The sequence below is a fragment of the Pteronotus mesoamericanus genome, unplaced genomic scaffold (assembly GCF_021234165.1).
Source record: "Pteronotus mesoamericanus isolate MK-2021 breed Mesoamerican mustached bat unplaced genomic scaffold, CSHL_Meso_final contig_56, whole genome shotgun sequence".
Lineage (NCBI taxonomy): Eukaryota > Metazoa > Chordata > Mammalia > Chiroptera > Mormoopidae > Pteronotus > Pteronotus mesoamericanus.
Genome location: NW_026555201.1, coordinates 15,179,102 through 15,199,815, shown reverse-complemented (window position 1 = coordinate 15,199,815; position 20,714 = coordinate 15,179,102). Strand labels below are relative to the sequence as shown.

The 20,714-nt window shown below is 35.6% G+C and overlaps 1 protein-coding gene across 1 annotated transcript; it reads left to right on the top strand.

Moving 5' to 3' along the window:
• The first annotated feature begins 416 nt into the window (after positions 1-416).
• LOC129075999 (NADH dehydrogenase [ubiquinone] 1 alpha subcomplex subunit 7-like) lies at positions 417-16,219 on the top strand. Its single transcript, XM_054580235.1, has 2 exons — positions 417-554; positions 15,724-16,219. The coding sequence occupies exons 1-2, from the start codon at positions 417-419 to the stop codon at positions 16,093-16,095; spliced, it is 510 nt and encodes a 169-aa protein (XP_054436210.1). The 3' UTR covers positions 16,096-16,219.
• Positions 16,220-20,714: the final 4,495 nt, after the last annotated feature.

Sequence of the window (20,714 nt, the reverse complement as noted above, 5' to 3'; positions counted from 1 at the left end):
GTGGCTTCCAAGGGCAGGGTTATCTGTCTTTTGGGACTTTCAAGTCTCCCTAGGACACCCTAAAACCGCATAGCTCATAGTCACAAAAATTCCAGCTTTAATTGACTTATCTGAGCAAGCCCTACTTACTTAATTCTCAGGATGGTGGGCAGATAAGGGTTGCTGTCTGGAGGCCTGATTTTTCCGGATGATCTGTTAAAAGCCAAATTGAAACACAATGAAGATTTATGCCAACAAATGGGGAACACTAGAGAGAGAGAGAAAGTGAGCGCACCTCATTGTCCTCAGGGCCCTGGCTAGCAAGCTCTCTCCTCCCACTCTGGTCCTGACTGGAGGGATGTGATGAGCTCCTCTCCCATGACTCAGCTCCCAAAGCCCTGGAAAGATCTCCGAGGGAGCCACTGAAGCCAGAACACATGGGCTTCACAGTTTCCCTGAATAAGGCTTGTGGACCTACAGCCAGACAGTGCAGGGAAATCAGCTGGCAGATCATTCCTAAGGTGGGACCTGGGGGTTTGGAAGCAGAACCCACCAGATCCTGGGCAAGCAGGAAGGTGAACAGGACTGACTGGTTCCACAAATACTGTATACATCTCCTTACAGGTCAATACAGAATTAGAAAGGCTATAATTACAACTTGTGCATTGGAAATTTTGTGTATTTTTCAGCACCTGTGTATTGGAAAATCTATACTGCAAATGGTGGCCTCATTCTATGCCTGTCAAAAGCCACACTAAATGCAAAGGCAATATGGAGGAAAAAAACGAAGCTCAACTAAAAATACTGAATAGCAGTGCTGTGCTTACTACTTGCCCTCATATTTTTATAGTCTCTTTAGACATTTTCTACTTTATGATGCTGTCAAGAGAGATAAAATAGGACTCAAAAGAGAAAGAAATCTGCTAAAACTTTGTAAAGGGGGTTATTTGGTGTTAATAGTGTCAAAGAATCTCTTCTTTTTTCTGGTAGATGTTTCTTCATCATCATAATCATCATTAATGTAAATATACAGTAAGGTTACATAAAAATGTCTTCCTTTGACATTATCCAATGTATGAGCATATTTTTCATTTTTAAATTGGAGATATGTAAAAGCTTTTCTTATAAAATATTTTTAAGTTTTGTAGCCAAAAGTCCCTTAACTATCTTTTGTTTTATAGCTTAATATAGTGTATATTTATAGTATCTGCAAGAACTGTTCTAAATTTTAGGCAGTGCTAATTAGTCCATTTTAGGCATACGTTTATTTGCAAATGGGAACTTTCAGGCTATAATGGATGTACACATTACTATATTCCAAATTTAATCTTTCTTTACAATCTGCTTCTCAATTTCAAAAATAATTATCTTTATACTTCCATGAAGGTAAAGAGAAGGTTGGGATTCCATTATTTCTTTCTCTGTCTCTGGCTAATCTGTGATGTGGTCGCTTACCCTCCTGCCATCAGTGCTCTGGAATGATGGAGCATTAACTATGCATACAACCTATGCAATGAACGAGAGTTTGGGGAAGGTGGACGTTCGTACTGGTACAGCTGCATGCCCCTGGCCCTGGCTACCCTTGATTGGAACTGGTGCTGAATGGAAAATTCCTGGATACCCCAAATTCATATGTTGAAGCATCACCTACCAATATAATATGGTATTAGGAGGCAAGGCCTTTGGGGGAAAATTAGTATTAGATAAGGTCATGAGGGTAGAGTCTTCATGATGGGATTAGTGCCTTGTAAGAAGAGACCAGAGAGCTCTTTTATTGTTTTCTCTCCCTCTCACTTTCTCTCTCTCTCTCTCTCTCTCTCTCTCTCTCTCTCTCTCTCTCTGTCTCTCTGTCTGTCTGTCTGTCTGTCTTTCTCTACTTTCCCCTACCTCCCTTTCTTCCTTTCTCTCTCTCTCTTCCATTTATAAACCCAGAAGAGGGTCCTCATCAAACACTCAATCTGGCAGCACCTTGATCTTAGACCTCCTGCCTTCTAGAACTATGTGAAATAAATGGTGTTGTTTAAGCCATATTGTCTGTAATATTCTGTTATTATTCTGTTATAGCAGCCTGAAAAAAGATAACAATTGGTCCTGATCTTAAAGGACTTCATAAACAATAACATATTACCTGTGTGACCTTAGAAAGTTATTTGACCTGGGACTCATTTTCCTTATCTATAAAATGAGTATTATGGTAATGTAATTGCAAGAATTAAATTAAAATATTTGCAAAGTGCTTTAAACAGTGCTCGGCACATAGTAGGTGTCAGTTATGCAATTGTTATAGTGTCAAAAACAGTTCTCTCCTTAAATTCTAAACCTTAGCTCTGCTTTTAAGTAACATTGTTATTTTAAAAATGTGATTCCTATTACAAGTTCAGAAAAAGGAGACACTGTTGTAATCAAGACACTTTTGGCTGGAAGTGATGGTAATCAACTCAATAGGTTAATCAAATACATAGTTTATGATCTCACATGACTGAGCACAGCTGAATCTAGAGCCTAAAAATTCACAGCTTTGAAGATGATATCAGTTTATACCAATCCTCTCTCTCTGTTTCTCTCATTTTCAATTTTTCTTTCTTTTGTGTTGCCTTTATTCCAAACCCGTGTGTTCTGCACTGTGTTTTTGTTTAGAGCTCTTACTGAACAAAGTGGTTCATGAAGTACATCTTGGTATCTTGGTTCATGTGCCTGCCCCAGAACTGTCCTTGGAATGTGACAACTATTCCTAAGTCATAGCCCTCCTCTGGAGCTGAGCAAGTGGGTCTACTTAAATATAGTCTTGTCAGAATCCTGTGGAATAAGAAAAGAGTATATTATATTTTTAAAAACAACTTTAAGACAGGGAATATGTACAGATTTGTTCATAGTTACTGTGCCATCCATGTTTCCTCTTCACCTTTCATCTGTTCTCTAACACAGCTTGGCAGCTCCCCAAAAGTTTGGGGCAAGTGTCAGAGCCTGTCCAGTTGTTGGGTTTCATGGACATTGTGGCTCTTGCTGTCACCCCTGCTTTCCTCTGGAAATATGCAGAATCCCACTGCTGCTTCCTCAGGAGTCAGCGAAGCTCAGCCCTTGTAAGAGTTCCAGGGTCGGGGATTCACAGTCCTGCTGTGGCATCTGCTGTGTCTTCCGGTCAAGGAACTTCCATTTCCAGTTCTGGAAAGTTGAGATGACTGTATGACTATCTAAAAAAAATTGGTGATGCTGAAATGAGACCTATAAAATCACATTATTTGCTAATTTTGATACACTTATCAGTGTCTCCTATAGACCAGTGTGAACAATTGCAACACATGAGATGCCTGATGACAAAGAAAAGGTTGAGAGAGAGTAAAGTTTGCAGGGTGTTGATGAGAGCAATTAATTGTGTTCACAGGAGCAAAAGTAAACTCCTTAATTTTCCTTTGAGGATCTAGTGTGATTATTGCCTTTGCTTCCTGTTTGTTTGTTTGTTTGTTTTTGCTATCCTTAGCAAATTCTAATATTTGATGTATTCACAACGTGCAGTTCTTGTTTGATTCCAGAACATCAAATGAATAAATAATATGCTTGTACTTCAGGCTTCACTTGCTTTTATTTAGTCTTGCTATTTTTGCTCACTTGCTATACCTCTGTGTGTCCTACTCTTCCTCTACCTTCTTATAGATAAAATCTTAGATGGTATACTTTAATCTCAACAAGCTTTTCATAATATTACATATTTCTGCATTTCTGAGGTCAGATACACTTTTAAGTTCTCAATAGTGACAAGAAATGCTTTTCTCCAAGTGCTTTTATTGTATTGAAATCCCTTAAGCAGTCACTTTCTTGCTTCGGCAAACCTGTGGCAAACTCGTTCACTTCATTCAGATTCCATGGCTCTGTGAATTTGCGGTGTGTCTAGAAAAACTGCGGAGTCCCTAGCCCTTTTCTTTCCCTAGGTTAACTGTCTCTCAGCAGAGATATTTATCAAAACACTTGATGGGCTTTTTCATTATTTACCTCCTATCTTTATCAGTGTCTTCATTAATTTTTCATTCCATCATGAGGTTAAAAAAACTAAAATAGCCATTAAACACCCATAACCAAATATTGTTAAATTCTTTAAAAATACTTCCTCCTTCATTTTTGTTATTATTTTTTTCTTTGAAATTGTGTTTTTAGAGTTGGAGGGAAGGGTGTCTATAGTAGCCGATCGTTTATTATTTGTCTGCAATAGCTGAGAGACAAAATCAACTCATTATCCTTGAGAGGCAACTGCAGGAGAAATTATCAGGCCAATCTTTCCATTTCAGATGGGCACTTTGAGCAGCCTCCTTTACCACCTGACACTGAGGTTTACTTTAGAAGGAGATGATAGTTAACCAAGGAAATGGGGGCCTTCCACAAACATAAATTATGGGTTTTTTCAAGCTAGAAACTCTGGCCATGTAAAGGAAAATGGACTCTTTGAGAATCTGTAAGGTTTTCTGTATTCCATAGTTTGCAAGGTAAAGTGATAAGAGAGCTCAGGTTAAAGCTACAGGAGACCTGAAGCCCATTGCCAGAATGGCTTAGATAATTCACCAGCTTGAGAAGTCTAATAATTGGGGTAATGGTGACTCCTTCCCCATTATCTAAGATGAATATTAGCAACAGATCTTTATTTTAGTGTTGTGAAAATGAAACATATATCAAGCATTTTGAAGAGACTGAGTAAATAATATTGCATACCCAGGCATTTTCATGTTCCATCTTATCCAAAACATTTTTCAATTTAATGTATGCTAGCTGTATGTCAGATCGAATGTTTCCATGCCTTATCTTTATTCATCATAAAAATGTATAAGGTATCCATTTTCTATCTCTAAACCGGAAGATTCCAGACAGATGTCTAATATATTTTCATGTAGATGACCATGTTCCCATTATCTTTATGGAAAATAACTGAGGAGTTTAAAAAATCACTAGCTTATGAATTTTGATGATGACTAAATGAGGTCATTTGTGACATATTCTCATTTATAATCTAGTATTTTAGCACAGTGATCCTCAAAGTCTAACCTCTGGACCATCAGTATCAGCATCGCTAGAAACTTGTTAGAAATGCAAACTTTTAGAATTTAATAAACCTATAGAATCAGAAAATGTGATGGTATAGCAAGCAATGAGTTTAACCAGCTCTCCTGATATACCCTAAAGTTTCAGAATTCGTGTTCTAGTGGGCCAGGACTTCATCAGCTTTCATGCCCTTAAGTAAGGTACTGTGCATACTGTTAAAAATAAAGATTCTGGCAATGTTTAAAATATACTAACCCTGATTCAAGCTACACAATATAGGTCTCAGATAACCGAACAAGAAGGAGAAGCCAAGTAAACCTGATATAGGTGTTCCTTGCAATTATCTGGGTTAAACAGTGTTGCTTAATGTTGAAGTTGTTCAGTTTTCTATCCATGCAAAATGAAGACCTATTGTTTGTGTTGTGTTTAAACTCCATTTCTCCATTTCAGGTTTGTGCAAACCAATTGTTCCAATCTCCAAAACTATAGTTTTCAAATTGTCCTATAGGTTTTTGCTGTGTGACTATAACAATCCACAAAGAACATTCAATGTTCTGTACAATATTCCTCAGGTTGTACTTGCATGGGAAATGTAATTTTGCTTTGTATAATCAATTTGATATTTATAATGCAATACATTAAATCAGTCTAGATTTCTTGCATTTGTTAATGACTCTTCTTCTTTTGAGATTTGAAATCTTGTTTTTTAGCCAAAGACAAAAATAGTTGGTAATTCTGTTTTAGGCTTTCAAAATTTGAGGTTAGTTTAGGCAACTGTTAATATTCTCATTCATAGACTGAAGCTGAAAGAATAGTAAGAATTTGTTGGTTTATTACACAGGATGTTTGCACTGATGGTATCACAAGTGCTTTTTCAGTATGGTGGCTGCCAGCAGAAATACCAGTTTTAATGAAGCTTTGCACGGACTCTTATCTCTTGCTGGGGCTGACTCTGTTATAAATAGCTTGGTCACTGACTCATCATTAGACTCATATCAGGAATCAGCCTAAGCTCCTCTAGCTTACTCAGAGACCTGCCGACTTTATGGTTCATAATTTTATATTCACATAGAGTGGGTAATGCTTATTTAATGGTTTTATTTTTCTCCACTATTTTATATTACCAAATGGAGGTGTAATCTCTGGGTGGCTGAATTTTTGAGATATGTTCTTGCTGTGTGAGTAACTTGTCAAGCGTAAATGGTGTTATTCTACTCCTTTACCACCAGGAATACCTCAGCAACTCTCTCTCTTCACTGCCCTTTCTCTCTCTCTCTCTTTAGTGTGTGTGTGTGTGTGTGTGTGTGTGTGTGTGTGTGTATATGTATATGTATGTGTGTGTGTGCACTTAGTACAGGAAAGAAGAGAGGATATATAAACAAAAAAGCAAGATTTGGGTAAGATATATATTGGTATATGAGTTACATATTGGACAGAGTAATACTGCAAACCTTCCTCAAATCAAAGTGCTTCAAGTGTTTTGACATATCTTTTCTCATGTCATGATCTACTGTGAGTAGAGCTTTCCTGGGAGTCTATTTTTCAAGGGGTGACATAAGGACCAGGGCTCCTTCTGTATTTTGGATCCGTTCTCCTAAAGTCATTTGCTTGTAGCTACAGAAATAAGGTTGAAAGAGAGAGAGGGAAGTAGGAAAAGAGGGAGAGAGGAAGGGAGATAGAAAGAGAGAAATGAAATTTTAAGATTTACCCTTGGAATTGGGAACGCTTCATTTTTTCCTGTGTTTTATCGGCCAAAACTCATCACAACATTACAACCTCACTGCAGAACAGTCGGGCAAGTGTTCTAATGTGTGCTCCAAAACAGTCAATAGAATTGGTGAGTATCCAGCCAGTCCCTTCTGGCCACTAGTGTCCATTTCATTATTCCTCTCATACAGAATGCGTTCAGCCTTTCCCAAAGCACTCAACCTCCAAATTCTATCAGTTATGGTATTCATGTCAAAATCTAGGATACTTAAGTGATACTCACTGTTCTCAGTTGGATCCAAATATTACTTCTTTTGGTCCACAGACCTATTGTCTACTCAGATCAATAACCACTAGTTATTTAATGGTGAAACAAGAAGAGCATAAACACAAAATATTCTTATTTTGGAAGTAAAAGAAAAACAAAAGTTACTGGTCTGTAGTAGTGTAAAATCATGCCAGACATACTATGTGAAAGCCCTTATCGTGGGCTGGGTACATTTCTTGGCTGGATACCAGGTCAGCTGTCTGGAGGAACTCCTTTTTGAAATTTTCCCCCATATTCTTGATCACATCTCCAGCATGCTTCTCCCTGGCCATTAGTGCTCTTAGCCATATCCAAAGCATGTTTTTGGAGCCTTATTTATTTTCATGGCAAGTTATGGGCCCGAGGATTATTTTAAGTATTTGTCAGAGCTCTCCTTTCAACACATAACTTTTTTGAGCCATTTTTTTTCATTCTACATTTCTTCAAAAACTTAATCGCTTTCTGGTCTGTTCTCTTTTATAAGTTCCATGTGTCATCATGCCTGACATTCTCCACTGGATAATTGTTCTACAATCTATTTTATCTTTTTCTTTGTGGTCTCCATGCCTTTCTGGACCTATTTGTGGTCAAGCTCTGCCACATGAAATCATAAAAATAAATCTAAAATAGATGGAAAATATCACTAAAAATTGAGCAGAATATTTTTTCACTCCTGAATAATTGACCAAAACACCTGCTCTCATGTAGTATTCTATTTTCATTAAAAAACAAAACAAAGCAAAAAGCCCATAAAAACATGACTCATTCATTTTAACTCCATATTTTATCCCAGGATTCTGGGTGGGAGCCTGAGAATAATTCTCATTCCTAGTGGTACTTGGTGTGGCCATCATTCTTCCCAACATCACTGCCGCTTCCAGTCTCCTGGGCATATTATTCAACCCCCCTAAATCTCATCTCTAAAATGAGGAGAATAATGATATCCTGTCCACAATGTCACTTTGAAGATTATATTAAATACCATTGCATTATTTTGTCAGTGTATATTTCTTTGGGTTTTTTAAAAAAGATTTTATTTATTTATTTTTAGAGAGAGGTGAAGGGAGGGAGAAAGAGAGGGAGAGAAACGATCAATGTGTGGTTGCCTCTGGCACACACCAACTGGGGATCTGGCCCATAACTCAGGCATGTGCCCTGACTGGGAATCGAACTAGTGACATTTTGGTTTGCAGGCTGGCATTCAATCCACTGAGCCACGCCAGTCAGGTTAAGTCAGTGTACATTTCTTAGCACAGTCGCAGAATATGATAGTAATTACTGTTGCTTTTACATAATTGTCATCCATACTTTGGGTTTTACATAAAAATGGCATCTGCTGCATATTTCATACAACCAGTGTTTATTGGCCTGAAATAAGACAACGATTAAGACAACTTCAAAAACTCTGAGTTTTGTGACTGCTTTATGAATAATCCATAGCATTTGAGAAAATTCAGTTCCTATGTTAAGCATTGCTTTCTTTCACCCGATCAGTTCACAAATGTCCACAGATTAAATCAATACTTATTTATTTATTGAATGAACAGCCTTTGGAATAGCAGGTGGCTTTAAGTTGTGTATTATTTCTTTGGGCCTTAGTGATATATTGAGCAATCATTTTCTCTGTAATGGTTGCTTCAGGAAATAGACCAGTTTATTCTAATAGCACAGGCAGACACATGGTACATGGGCACAATGGCCTAAACAGACATATGGAGGTGGCATGACATCAATACAACCAGTTAATACTGGAAACAGATTCTAGACACCAATCTGCCTTTGGGCTAAAACAAGCACTACTCATATTACCATTATCAATTTGTTTGAAGGATATATTCACTAAATTTTATTTCTAACCACTTGTTTTAGAAATATGCTGAATAAAGATACTGAACAATGCATTATGGTGAGCCTAGTTGTTAAAGTTCTATTGTATATGATGCTGGATTCTGGATGCATGAGCCTGAAAAAAACCTTCTAATTTACTTGTTACTGTGTGTACAAAACATATTTCTTTCCTAGGTAATATTTTGGATGTTGGGTACCAATAACAAAATCTATTTAAAATGTATTTTCTGGAATATATTTCTGGCTTTCATGAAGAAATATAGTTTCCACATAACACTTGTAATTGCCAAATTTGCTGAGATTTTTGAGTGGGAATTTTGGCAGTGTCGGAATATGACAGACCCTACAGCGGTGATGTAATGGGAGCTATGGGTTACCGCTCCTTCTCCACTCCAAATCGTTTTTCCAACAGCTTGCTCTTGTTTGCTAAATAAAGCAAGTCTCTTTCTCTGACTCTCAAAGGATCAATGATTGCACAATTCAGTCATAAACGCTGACATAAGAATAACGACGTTTCTTTTTCAATCACAACTTTCTTTTTTTGTTGCCTTAATTTTAGTAAGTCAACACAACATTTTTATGCCCTAGAAGAGAAACAAAAGCAGCTCCAGGTTGACAGCCATATCTTGAAAAATCTATAGGAGAGTTGGAAATCTCACTCACATTTACTTTTGTGCTGTCATTCTTAATATTTAATCGCAATCTAATATCTGTAGATTAAATCTTTTTATCCAGAGGCTAATATCTGTTGGAAGGGAAAGGATATAGCTACAGACTTCTTCAAGGTTAAGGTAAACTTTTAAATTTGCTATTAAAACAATTAGTATTCCGATATTTTCCCAGGTTTGTAATTTGGTCTCAATGAACTACTGGCTTTATGATTTTGACACCGTTATTTTATCAGCATAAAAAATACTCCACATCTTCTATTAAAAACTCCTGCTGCTTACTCATTTTCGTATTGGAAAATACACTGACATTAGGACAAAACATTCTGGAAAAAAGTTCGTCCTAGGCTTCCCCACTTTCTGCCCTCTCCTCAAAGTCCTCCTCCCGGTTTCACTTAGTCCGCACCACCAGAGATGGCATGGAAGGGGGCTGCCCACTCACCTGTATTTTGAAAATCCAGTGGAGATCTTCCTAGTCTCCTCTTTCCCAGGTCCCAGAAACATCTGAAACAAATAAGCTCTTGATCCTTCTGAAAGAGTTCTCTGCTCCTAGTTTTTGAGAAGTGTTTTTCTTTTGTTTCTTCTCAGGTTTTTCTTTTTTATCTTCCTTCACTCCTTATCCTCTAATATTGGAATAAACCTGGACTCATTCCTGACCCCACTTCTCTTTACCCACAAAGAGTTAAAAATGTAAGTCATAAAATCAGAATTCATGAATTTGAATCCCAACTTCAGCAATTCCAATTAATATCTAATATGACTTTAAGCATGTTGGTTAGGCTATTGGTGGTTCAAGTTCTTGAATTGTAAAATAAAATAGAAACAGTGTTTTAAAATGAAATTATAAGGATTAGGTAAACTTATATAAACATATTTACATATATAAATATATGCATATTACACATATACATAGTATATACATATATGTATGTGTAAATATGTTTACATATATGTATACATTATAAATATACATGTGTATATGTGTTTGTATGTGTATCTGTATATATAATAATTATGGCTTTTTATTATTATAAGTGGCACATAGGAAGTTCAGATAGTTATTTCTATAATTCTATCCCTGAGCTTACCACGGAGATTCAGAGTTGGTAACTCCTTGACAACCTGACACTTCCACTTGAATGTCTGATAGCAATATGAAACTTAATGAAAATTCTTTATTTCTAATCACCCGCCATTTTCCTCTTTTCAGTTTTTCATCTATTAAATTACACCACATTTTATCCAGTCATGTATTCATTTTAATTCATAGATTTATTAAACAAGTACTCTGAGCAATAACTATAGACCTATTGCTCTGTGCCCTGGAGATACAGCAGTGAACGTAACCCTTAAGTTCTCTGCTAGGCTGGATCTTATATTTAAGCAGGAAAAGACAAATAAAAACAAACAGATAAAGTACTTCGTAACAGGAAGCACTTTGAGCAGCATGAGAACATGGTTATGTAAAAAGGGCAAGAATGACTTCATGAAACTATAGAGTCTGAAGATTTTTCTTTAAAAGATGACATTTAATCTCAGACTTAAATAACATAGAAAAAAGAAAAATGAACAGGAAATATAAGTTTAGGAAGAAGCTTGACTTGTCCGAAATGGTTGGTATGGCTTTACAGTGGATAAGGATAAGAGGCATTTGAAATGAGGCCAAACAAGTAGGCAGTGGTCAGGTCATGAGGGCATATATAAATTAGCTTAAGCTTTGTAAATCATAAGTATAATGATAATCTATTGAAGGATTCAAAGCAAGATGATGATATAGGATGATTTATCTCATTAAAATGTAAGTATTTCGATATCTAATTCAAATCTTGTTTCCTTTTTGCTTCAAATCCTTTAATAGTATTCATAATTAATTGAATAAATAAGTGCTTTACATATAGTAAATGCATGGGAAATATAAATGTAATGAATGATTAGATATGCAAAATAAATTTTACGTAATTTTGTGTTTTTGTGAAATAAAAAAATCAATACTTTAAAATAAACTGTAATGTTAAGCTTTTCATTTTACCAAAACTAGTACATTTGAGTGAGTCAGTGAAATTAAATTCAATAAATATGCATTGTATTTATACGTTTTCCTTATAAAAACACTATGACAAAGCAAGGCATAGCCTCTGCCCTCAAGGAACTCAAATTCTAGTTTGGATCACAGCACTTTCTCAAGACAAAAGCAAACATGAGCTTTATCATTTTCTTCCTTCCTTCTTTCTTTCATTTTCTCTACATTAAAGCAGGCATGGTAAACAAACGAAAAGATGGAAATAATTTTAAGCAATAAAAGAGCATGTGAAGGACACTGATCATTTAGAGGTATCCAGTACCCTTAGTTCTACTGGCATCTGAGACTAATACATAACTAAACTTGGTTATAGGTTACTCTAAGCGTGACTGTAGAATGGCTCTGTGTTAGTTTGACTGGGTTGCCATAGCAAGACATTGAACTGGGTCATTTAAACAAGAGAGATTTTATTTTCTCATTGTTCTGGAGAGAGAAAGAGTATTGGGGTGAGGGGGAGAGAAAGAGAGAGACAGATTGATTATCAGATGACGGCTCCACCCTTATGGTTTCACCCTTAATTACATTCTCAAAGGCCTTGTTTCCAAAAGTGGTCACATTGCAGGGTAGGGCTTCAATATATGAATTTCAGTGGAGACAATTCCGTTCATAACATGCTCTATACCCTCCCAATTGGCTACTGCCTTAATTACCTATTAAATTACCCCTAAATGTAGCAGTGTAAACAATAAAAATCCCATTATCTTGAAGTTTCTGTGGTACAGAAATTAGGAAGAGGCTTAGCAGGTGACTGTGGCTCAGAGTCTTTAACAATTTGGAGACAAGATGCCAGCTGGTGCTGTAGTGTTCTGAAGTCTGGGCTGCAGCACATGATTACAATTTAAAACCATCACAATTGCCTCAATAATTCCTAGCTCTAGAAGTCCTTATGTTTTTAAAGAATTTTAATTCCATTGTAGATACATGCCAGTGCCTTAAAGCTAAAGGAAGTTAGAATCTATAAGGAATGGATGAGTTAGACTATTTACTCTGAAATTCAGAGAGGTGTTCCTCAGATGACTCAGTCACTGTTAATAGAAATGATAGAAAAGGGAGAGACCAGCATTTTATTACTATAAGCTGGATGACTGTGATTTTTACTAGTTCAGTACTGTTTGTTTGCATGTTAGCAAAGACTAAAAGTCTGATAATTGATTACATTTTAACATCATATATTAAATATTTCATTTTTACTGTTGGTATTGTTGAAAAGAGACATTGACCCTTACAAAAGATAGCCAGATGTGATTACTACAATTGATTTTCAACCTATGTTCATTGGCCCATGTGGTATAATTTTCTGAGGCTGTGAATATGTGCTTTGATCTTGATCTTAAACAGTAAGATATAGCACTTTGCTGCCCTTTCATTTTAGAATAGTTGATAGATTTTTTTTTTCCCCTTTGACCTGCTAAGCTATTTCAAGGACTGAGAAAAAGGCAACAGCTAAAGATGCATTTTTTGATATTATCACTGGAAATGTTTCTTCAGATGTCAACAGATATTCAGAAACCAGGAAGACTTTAACCTTGCAATAGTGTATCCTGAATTATAATTGTTTTTTTTTAAATGGTAGTGTGGTTGAAACTGAATTTTTACGAAGTGTAACACTGTGGTTTATGGTGTTGGTTCAGAGAAGACTGTAGATCTAAGTCCCAGGGGCTTGAACAGACTACTTTGCATTTTTGACCTTCGTTTTCTACAGTACAAAATGGGAGGTCAAGACTCATTTCTTTCTGAGGCCTCCCGAAGTTCTATTTTATTTTGAGGTAGAAAACACAAATTATCATTAATTCTATTGCTATGAAAATATCAAATGAAAACAGAGTTGTAAAAGTTGCAAGTTTACTTCCTACATGACCACACTAATTTAACATATATAAGAGTTTTTTAAAAAATAAAATAAAGCTATCCAGGATATAAATTTACATCAATATTAAAATTCCATGATAACATTGAGGATAACATAAAAAACTAAGGGACAGTTTTACAGACACTTAATCATCTAAGAAGTTACCTAATAAGTATCTACTAAAATATTCAGAACTTACATAACACAAACACTTTCTCTATAACACCTAGTATTATCATAGAAGTTCAGGGATATGATCTTATAAGAAATATTATTATGTAATAATTTCTGATGAGTTGATAACAATACCTTCCTAAAACATTATTACCAAAAAGATCAGTGCAAAATTTTTGAGTAAGCTGTGTTTAAGCCATAGTACTCAGACATTTATATATATCATCCCATTTAATAACTTGATTCATCATGTTACTTAAGCTAAGATTGAATGTCATTAGTTTGGGTAAATATTTGTTGTAGACAGAAGGTCAGGAGAGATGACAGTAAGTACTTGCTATGTGACCTTAAGCTGATCATCTAACCAGGCTTGACCATAATCCTCTCATCTTTGACACTGGGGTTTGAGTGATTGATTTCTTTGTGTAATGGAAAGTTATAAATTTAAAGTTAAACTTAATGATTATATAACATTAAGAAAGCTAATTAAATATATTGAGCTTTAATCTCTTTTGCTGCGAAATGGGGATATTATGATCCATTTTCCAGGGTTGCTTTAAGGATTAAATGATACTGTACATTCACTATTTCACACAAGTCCAACTCACAGTAAGTGCTTTATGTGTGGAACCATGTCTTATGTTCTCTTTGGCCTCAGTGTCCTCTTTTAAAAATAATTTCTCTAAACTTTTTATTAATAAGGCTAGCAATACTGGAATAAAATATTTCAGGTTGCTTTATTCAAATTAGCCTAGAGGGAATAAAAAGATTCCTCTCTCAGTGTGCATTGTTAATAAGGGTAAAAGAATTTTGTATTTGCATTTTATGATAGTATTTAAAGTTCATGAATATAATTATATAAGTATAATGTTATATCATGCGATCCTGTCACTCTGAAATCTCAGTACTTGGAGGAGATTTGAAATCATAATCATAGAGATTTAAGATGCAGAATTATTATTTTGGTTTAGTAAATGCCAAATAATTTTCACTAAACCTGAAAGAGCCAACTGTATTAACAGAATAAATTTATTTTTTCAGTGATACCTCCCTTCCCGCTACTCTCTTATCCAGGACCTTAGGCTAGCTTCTTGATGACTGATGCAATAGAACTGGGAACACTGAGGCAAATTCTAGAAACACCATTCAGATGGAAATTTATACCTGAATATGTTCCATGTAAGCTTTTACCAGAGAGACCAAATACACGAAATGTTATACTTTTCACAGTCAGTTCCTCCACTCTGAACTCTCTCTGTTAATGGTAGACCTAGTCCATTTCAGACTAAAAGACCTTTGGTAAGTGACAAAATGCAAAAATAGATTTTATTAATAGAAAACACAAAATAGCATGAAAGTTAAGGCAGATTAAATATAATTCTGTTAGTTTACTTAGGTGGTAAGATGCTCCAGTTTCTGAAGGATGTTGAAATTCTTTCAAGGAACTGAAGTAGAAGCCCTTTCCAGTTTATTTTATGGGTTCAAATATTCAAGGTGCCTTACCGGTCCCATGGCTCACCTTCTGCTGACAAAGCTGCCAGGCTGACCATCATAGCCTCTGTAGCCCAGGTGTTTATATTCTGGATCAGTGAAGTGTTCACAGGACCACCTGCTATGTTTGCAGTAGCATTTTAATTTTAATACTGAAAACAAAACAAGTGAACTCTACTGGATGGTTTTACGCTCCATATCATTCTTGTGTTTGTGTAATGCTATTTAGGCACATCTCATCACCTCATAGCAGCTATGCCATGTAGGTGTAAGTTGTAGGGAGAAATGAAAAATCACTTCTAGGGCTTGCCTTGAGAACTCCTTTCTGAAATGCTGTTATTGAATAAACATACGTCCCAGTTGGTCTTGGACACCCTTAGTTGAACTCTGCTGTCACAGCAAATTTATTGAAAATTCCATTTAATCCCGCAAATTTTCTGATTTAGGTAATAAATTATGTTTACTTATAATCCCCTTAACAATGATGTTAAACACCCAACACTTGTTAAGACTCTACTCTTTTCTACTTTTAAGCACTAAATTTAGAGTTGATTAAATAAACTTCTCAGGTATGACCAAAAAAATAAGTTAATAGGTTATCGGCGCCCTTCAGCACAGACGGAAGAAGGCGTCCGCTACCCGGTTCATCCAGGGGCTGCGGAACTGGGCCTCTGGGCGAGACTTGCAGGCGAAGCTGCAGCTGCGTTACCAGGAGATCGCCAAGCGGACTCAGCCTCCTCCCACACTCCCCGTGGGCCCCAGCCACAAGCTCTCCAGCAATTACTATTGCACTCGTGACGGCCGCCGGGAATCCGCGCCACCCTCGGTTGTCGGGTCCTCACCGAAGGCGCTGGCGTTAGGCAAGCCAGCAGAGAGCTCAGCTGTGGCGACCACTGAGAAGAAGGCAATGACACCAGCTCCTCCCATGCAGAGGTGGGAGCTGTCCCAAAACCAGCCTTACCTGTGACCTTGCTCTGGGCCACCTGGCTGTGCCCTCAGGGCCACCTGAGTGCTTCCCCTCCTTGTCTTCCCTCCCGGAAGAACGTGACCTAACTTATGACAAATATATCGTGCTCTACAGTAAAAAAAAAAAATAAGTTAATAGATGCTGGAACACTCAGGGGCTGAAAGAAATTGGTTGACACTTATGGCCAATGTGATAAGTGTTAAAGCAAGTGGAGGTCAGGGAATAAAATGACTGTGTTAGGAGCTACTATTAGCAATAAGTAGGCTTGTTGTCAAAAGAACTATTTAGTGACATAAGGAAAAGACTGAAACAAGAAGTTAAGAGGCCAAAAAAGAATTTGGATCTCAACAAATGAGGCTGAATGAGTAGCAAACCAACAGGAAAATTTGTAAGGTACAACACTTTAAAGAGTTATTTTCATGAGAAAAACTGTATTAAGAATTCTTGTCAGCAGCAGAAACAGTGAATATGGGTTCTAGGAATAGACTTTCAGTAACACCAGTAGCTCCTGGTCAAAGGTATCTTGGACTTCCCATATAAAAGTCATATCTCTGCTGTAGAGATAAATGGGTCATGTTTCAACCATCTCCTAATTTTCATTTTCCTGATTTGAAGCTCACTAAGCAACTTGTTTCCCTTAGGGGGGCACATCATTTATATTTCTCAGAACAAATCAGTAAATTAGCATTCTGATAAATATATATAAAAGATCAGGCTGATTCAGTTTCTTACTAATTTAATCAATGTAAAGATTTTCATAATTTCAACGCATAATGAGGCATGAGCACTACCCAGTAGGCAAATGCCATCACTGTGTCCTCTTTGTGATTAAACATTGATGTCACTCTGGGGGAAATGTCATTTTATGATTTTCTTTTTCACTTTTAGAAAAACAGTTGCATCCACTATTGTGAAGTTAATAGATGCTAAGTACAGTAAATATATTTCCAAATATATTAAAATACTGGTACTTAAAAAAATACTACATTAGGCATTCAAAGCCATAGAGTGTCAGTAGTAAGGTAGAGAGGGAATAGAACACCCATTTTCCAAATCCTTGTTCATTGGTCAGTTTATTAGCACACACATTTTAAAGCTATAGATTCAGTCACAGGGAAAATGCCAAATTTTTGCAGAAGAGCCATAAAAGTGCTTAAGTGTACTAGTCATGATTTCATTTAAAGAAATACATTGACTCTGTTCCTGGTATTTACAGGGCAGTCAGAGCCCATTAACCTGAGATGACATTATTTTCAGTTGACGTTAAACATTGTAGGCCTGTATCAGATAACATTTAAATCCTTGACTTAGTTTAACAATTGACTACATCTTTCCATCAATGAATGCTTTTTTCCCCATTTTTGAGAACTCTTGAATTAGACATGTTTTTATTTTGTATTTTTGGAAAGGTAGTACATTCATACAGCAAAAAGTTGAAAAGGAGTGAAAAAAATAGAATTAAAGTTTTCTCCTCTCTTTAGCCCCCACAGGGCCTAGTGTTTTCTCCAGAAATGTCTACTCCTACCAGTTTCTTGTATATTTCTCTCTCCAACTTGTTGTTTGAAGTACACACATGTATACATACAAAATTTTATTATTTTTACACAGGAAAACACTATACTAATTACTCTTTGCTTTGCTTTTAAAAAAAGTTTCCATATAGCTTACCTTTCTTTTTTATATCAGTTTAAATGGAACTTTCTTATTCTTTTTAATGATGCATAGCACTTCACTGAATCTGTAATTGATTTGAACTAGCCTCAGTTAATAAACATACATATTATTTCCAGTGCTACCCTGAATTCGTTGTTCATTTGCTAATTTAATCTGATGTGAGAAAGCTAAATAATGAAGGATAGAATATCTGGGTAAAAGGATAAGTGAATTTAAAAATTTTACAGATGTTGTCAGATTGCAATAGACAGTATTTCAGTTTACATTTCCTCCAAGTGTATGCAGCGGTATAGGAAAATGCCCTTTTCCCCAGCATTGCCCACAGTGTGTGGAATCCAACCTTTAGTTTCTTTGTCCATATCCTCAGTGAAAAACAGTCTCTACTTGCAGCTAAAGTTTATAAATATTTCCTTCCTTGGAGGAAGACAATGCTAGTGACCTTAATAACCACACTCCCCTTGTCAGTTATTAAGGGACCATTTTCAACCTTTCCTGTACGTAGATGTCTAACTTCTCACTGAAGGGATGGATTTTGTTGTTTCACTGATTCTTCTTTTTAGTAATGATTTACATTTGTGCAAGATGAGGAGATAGACCAGACATTTTACATCACAGGTAGAAGTTACACTTTTGGGGAGACCAGGCAACAATACAATGCCCGGCTATTTACACATACACTATTATATGAAACAGAAAAAAAAAATAAACTAACTTTTAAAGCTACCTTCTTTTAGCTATTGTTATTTTGATTTTTTTAAGAGGCTTAATTTGTATCTAAACTAATATAAATTATATAAGATTGTTAGTAGTTTTCTTATTGATTTGTAGGTGTTGTTATATACAAACAATAAAAAACTGAATGATTATACATAATTCCCCTCTCCAATTTAGTGTTTGACCTTAAAATTATTATAATATTTTGCTAATGTGAAGTTTTGTTGTGTTTGTGCAAATTTGTCATAAAAGTTTCCTTTTATGAAATACAAGTTTTGAGTTATTTTTTTGTAATAGTTTCCTCATGGAGTGCTTATTTTAATTGCTTTGTAAGCATATATTTATAAAAAATGTCATCTTGACACTTTCATTACATACAAAGATCAATGCAAGATTTATTACAGACCTAAAGGTATTAGAAGAAAACATAGAAAATAACTTGACAAAAAAGTGTCTAATTTTTAAATAAGAAATTAAAACTGCTAACCTACGAGGTTTTTTTTTTTAAAAAAAGATAAATTAGATATCACTAAGAGTAAACTGTACTTGAACAAAAATTTTTTAAAAAGTGAAGAAAGAGTAAAGACATTTGCTCATTAGATAGAGTAAAAATGACAAAGCATAGACCAGGAGAAGATATCTGTATATTTTCAGAAAGATATTTTTATCCAGGACACATAAAGTCAATAAGATAAAGACAGACAACCCAACAGATCAATGGACGGAAGACATTAAATCACAAGAGGGAGTGTCTAGTCAAGGAACATGTATAAAGGATGCATGGACATGAACAACAGGGTGGGGATTAACTGTGGGAGAGGGGCACAGGGGTGGGAGGGGTGGGGAGAGCAACAGGGGAAAAACTGGGACAATTGTAATCGAATAACAATAAAAAAGAAAGAAACATCAAATGTGTAATAAGTGTACAAAAAAATGCTCACCGTCATTATTCATCAAGGAAATACAAATTAAAGCCACAATAATATACCACCATATAAACATTAAAATAACTAATTTAAAAAAATACTGACAATATAAAAGTGTTGGTGAAAATTTGGAGCAACTGAAATTTTTGTAAAATTTTTATGGGAATGTACACTGGAAAACTATTTGACAGAATCTACTACAGCTGAATGTCTGACTATCTAAAAATACTATTCCCAAACAGGACTGTGTAGCTATGTTACAGAAAAAGACATGAAAATTACAAATATTCAAACATTGAAAATGATTCCATTTTAATTAATAGTAGAATAGATAAACATAGTTTGTTCACATAATGAAATACTATAAAAAGAATTAGTATAAATGATATTACATTCAATAACTACATTAAATGATATGGATAAATCTCACAACCATATTAAGCTATGCACCCTTAACAAGGGTGATATTGCCCCCAACAGTGTAGAAATTGGTTCTTGGAAGTAAAAAAAAAGTCTTATCTTTAAATGTACATAAGAAGCACCGATATAGCAAGATTGGATAATGCTTCCTTGGATAGAGTCTGAAATTTACTGTTTTCTATATTCTCTTTTATCAAGTAGTCTTACCTCCTCAGTCACAGGAGAATTCTGGTGTTGGAAGCCTTGTTCTGCTGAGCTTTGAATACACTTTTCCTCCCTTATGCATAAGGAATATGTTCCAAGATCCCTAGTGGATGCTTGAAACCAAAGATAGCACTGAGACCCTATATATACTGTTTGTTTTCTATACATATATCTCTATGATAAAGTTGAATTTATAAATTAGACACAGTAAGAAATTAACAACAAAAACTAATGATAAAATAGAAGAATCACAATGATGAAATAATAAAATAAGGGTTATTTAACACAAGCACTGGGATACCAGAACAGCCAACCTGGTAACTGATTAATGGGCAGGTAGTTATAGCCAACATAGGTATATTGGACAAAGGGATAATTCAAATCTCAGGTAGGAGAGAGTGGGGCAGCTACTCAGAATGGCATAAAATTTAAAACTTGTAAATTATTCCAGGAATTTTTTATTTAATAATTTTTGGCTGCAGTTGACTGTGGGTAACTAAAACCATGGGAAGCAAAATCGCGAATATGGGAGAGACTACTGTACTGTACTATGCAGCAAATAGAAGAAGGACATTTACATTAGGGCACATCTGTGTAAGTGCAGGGTGAGTTTCTGATGGTTGGCAACAACACTCTATGAGGATGTCCAAAGTCATGATGCCGACCCTCAGCCAGACCTAA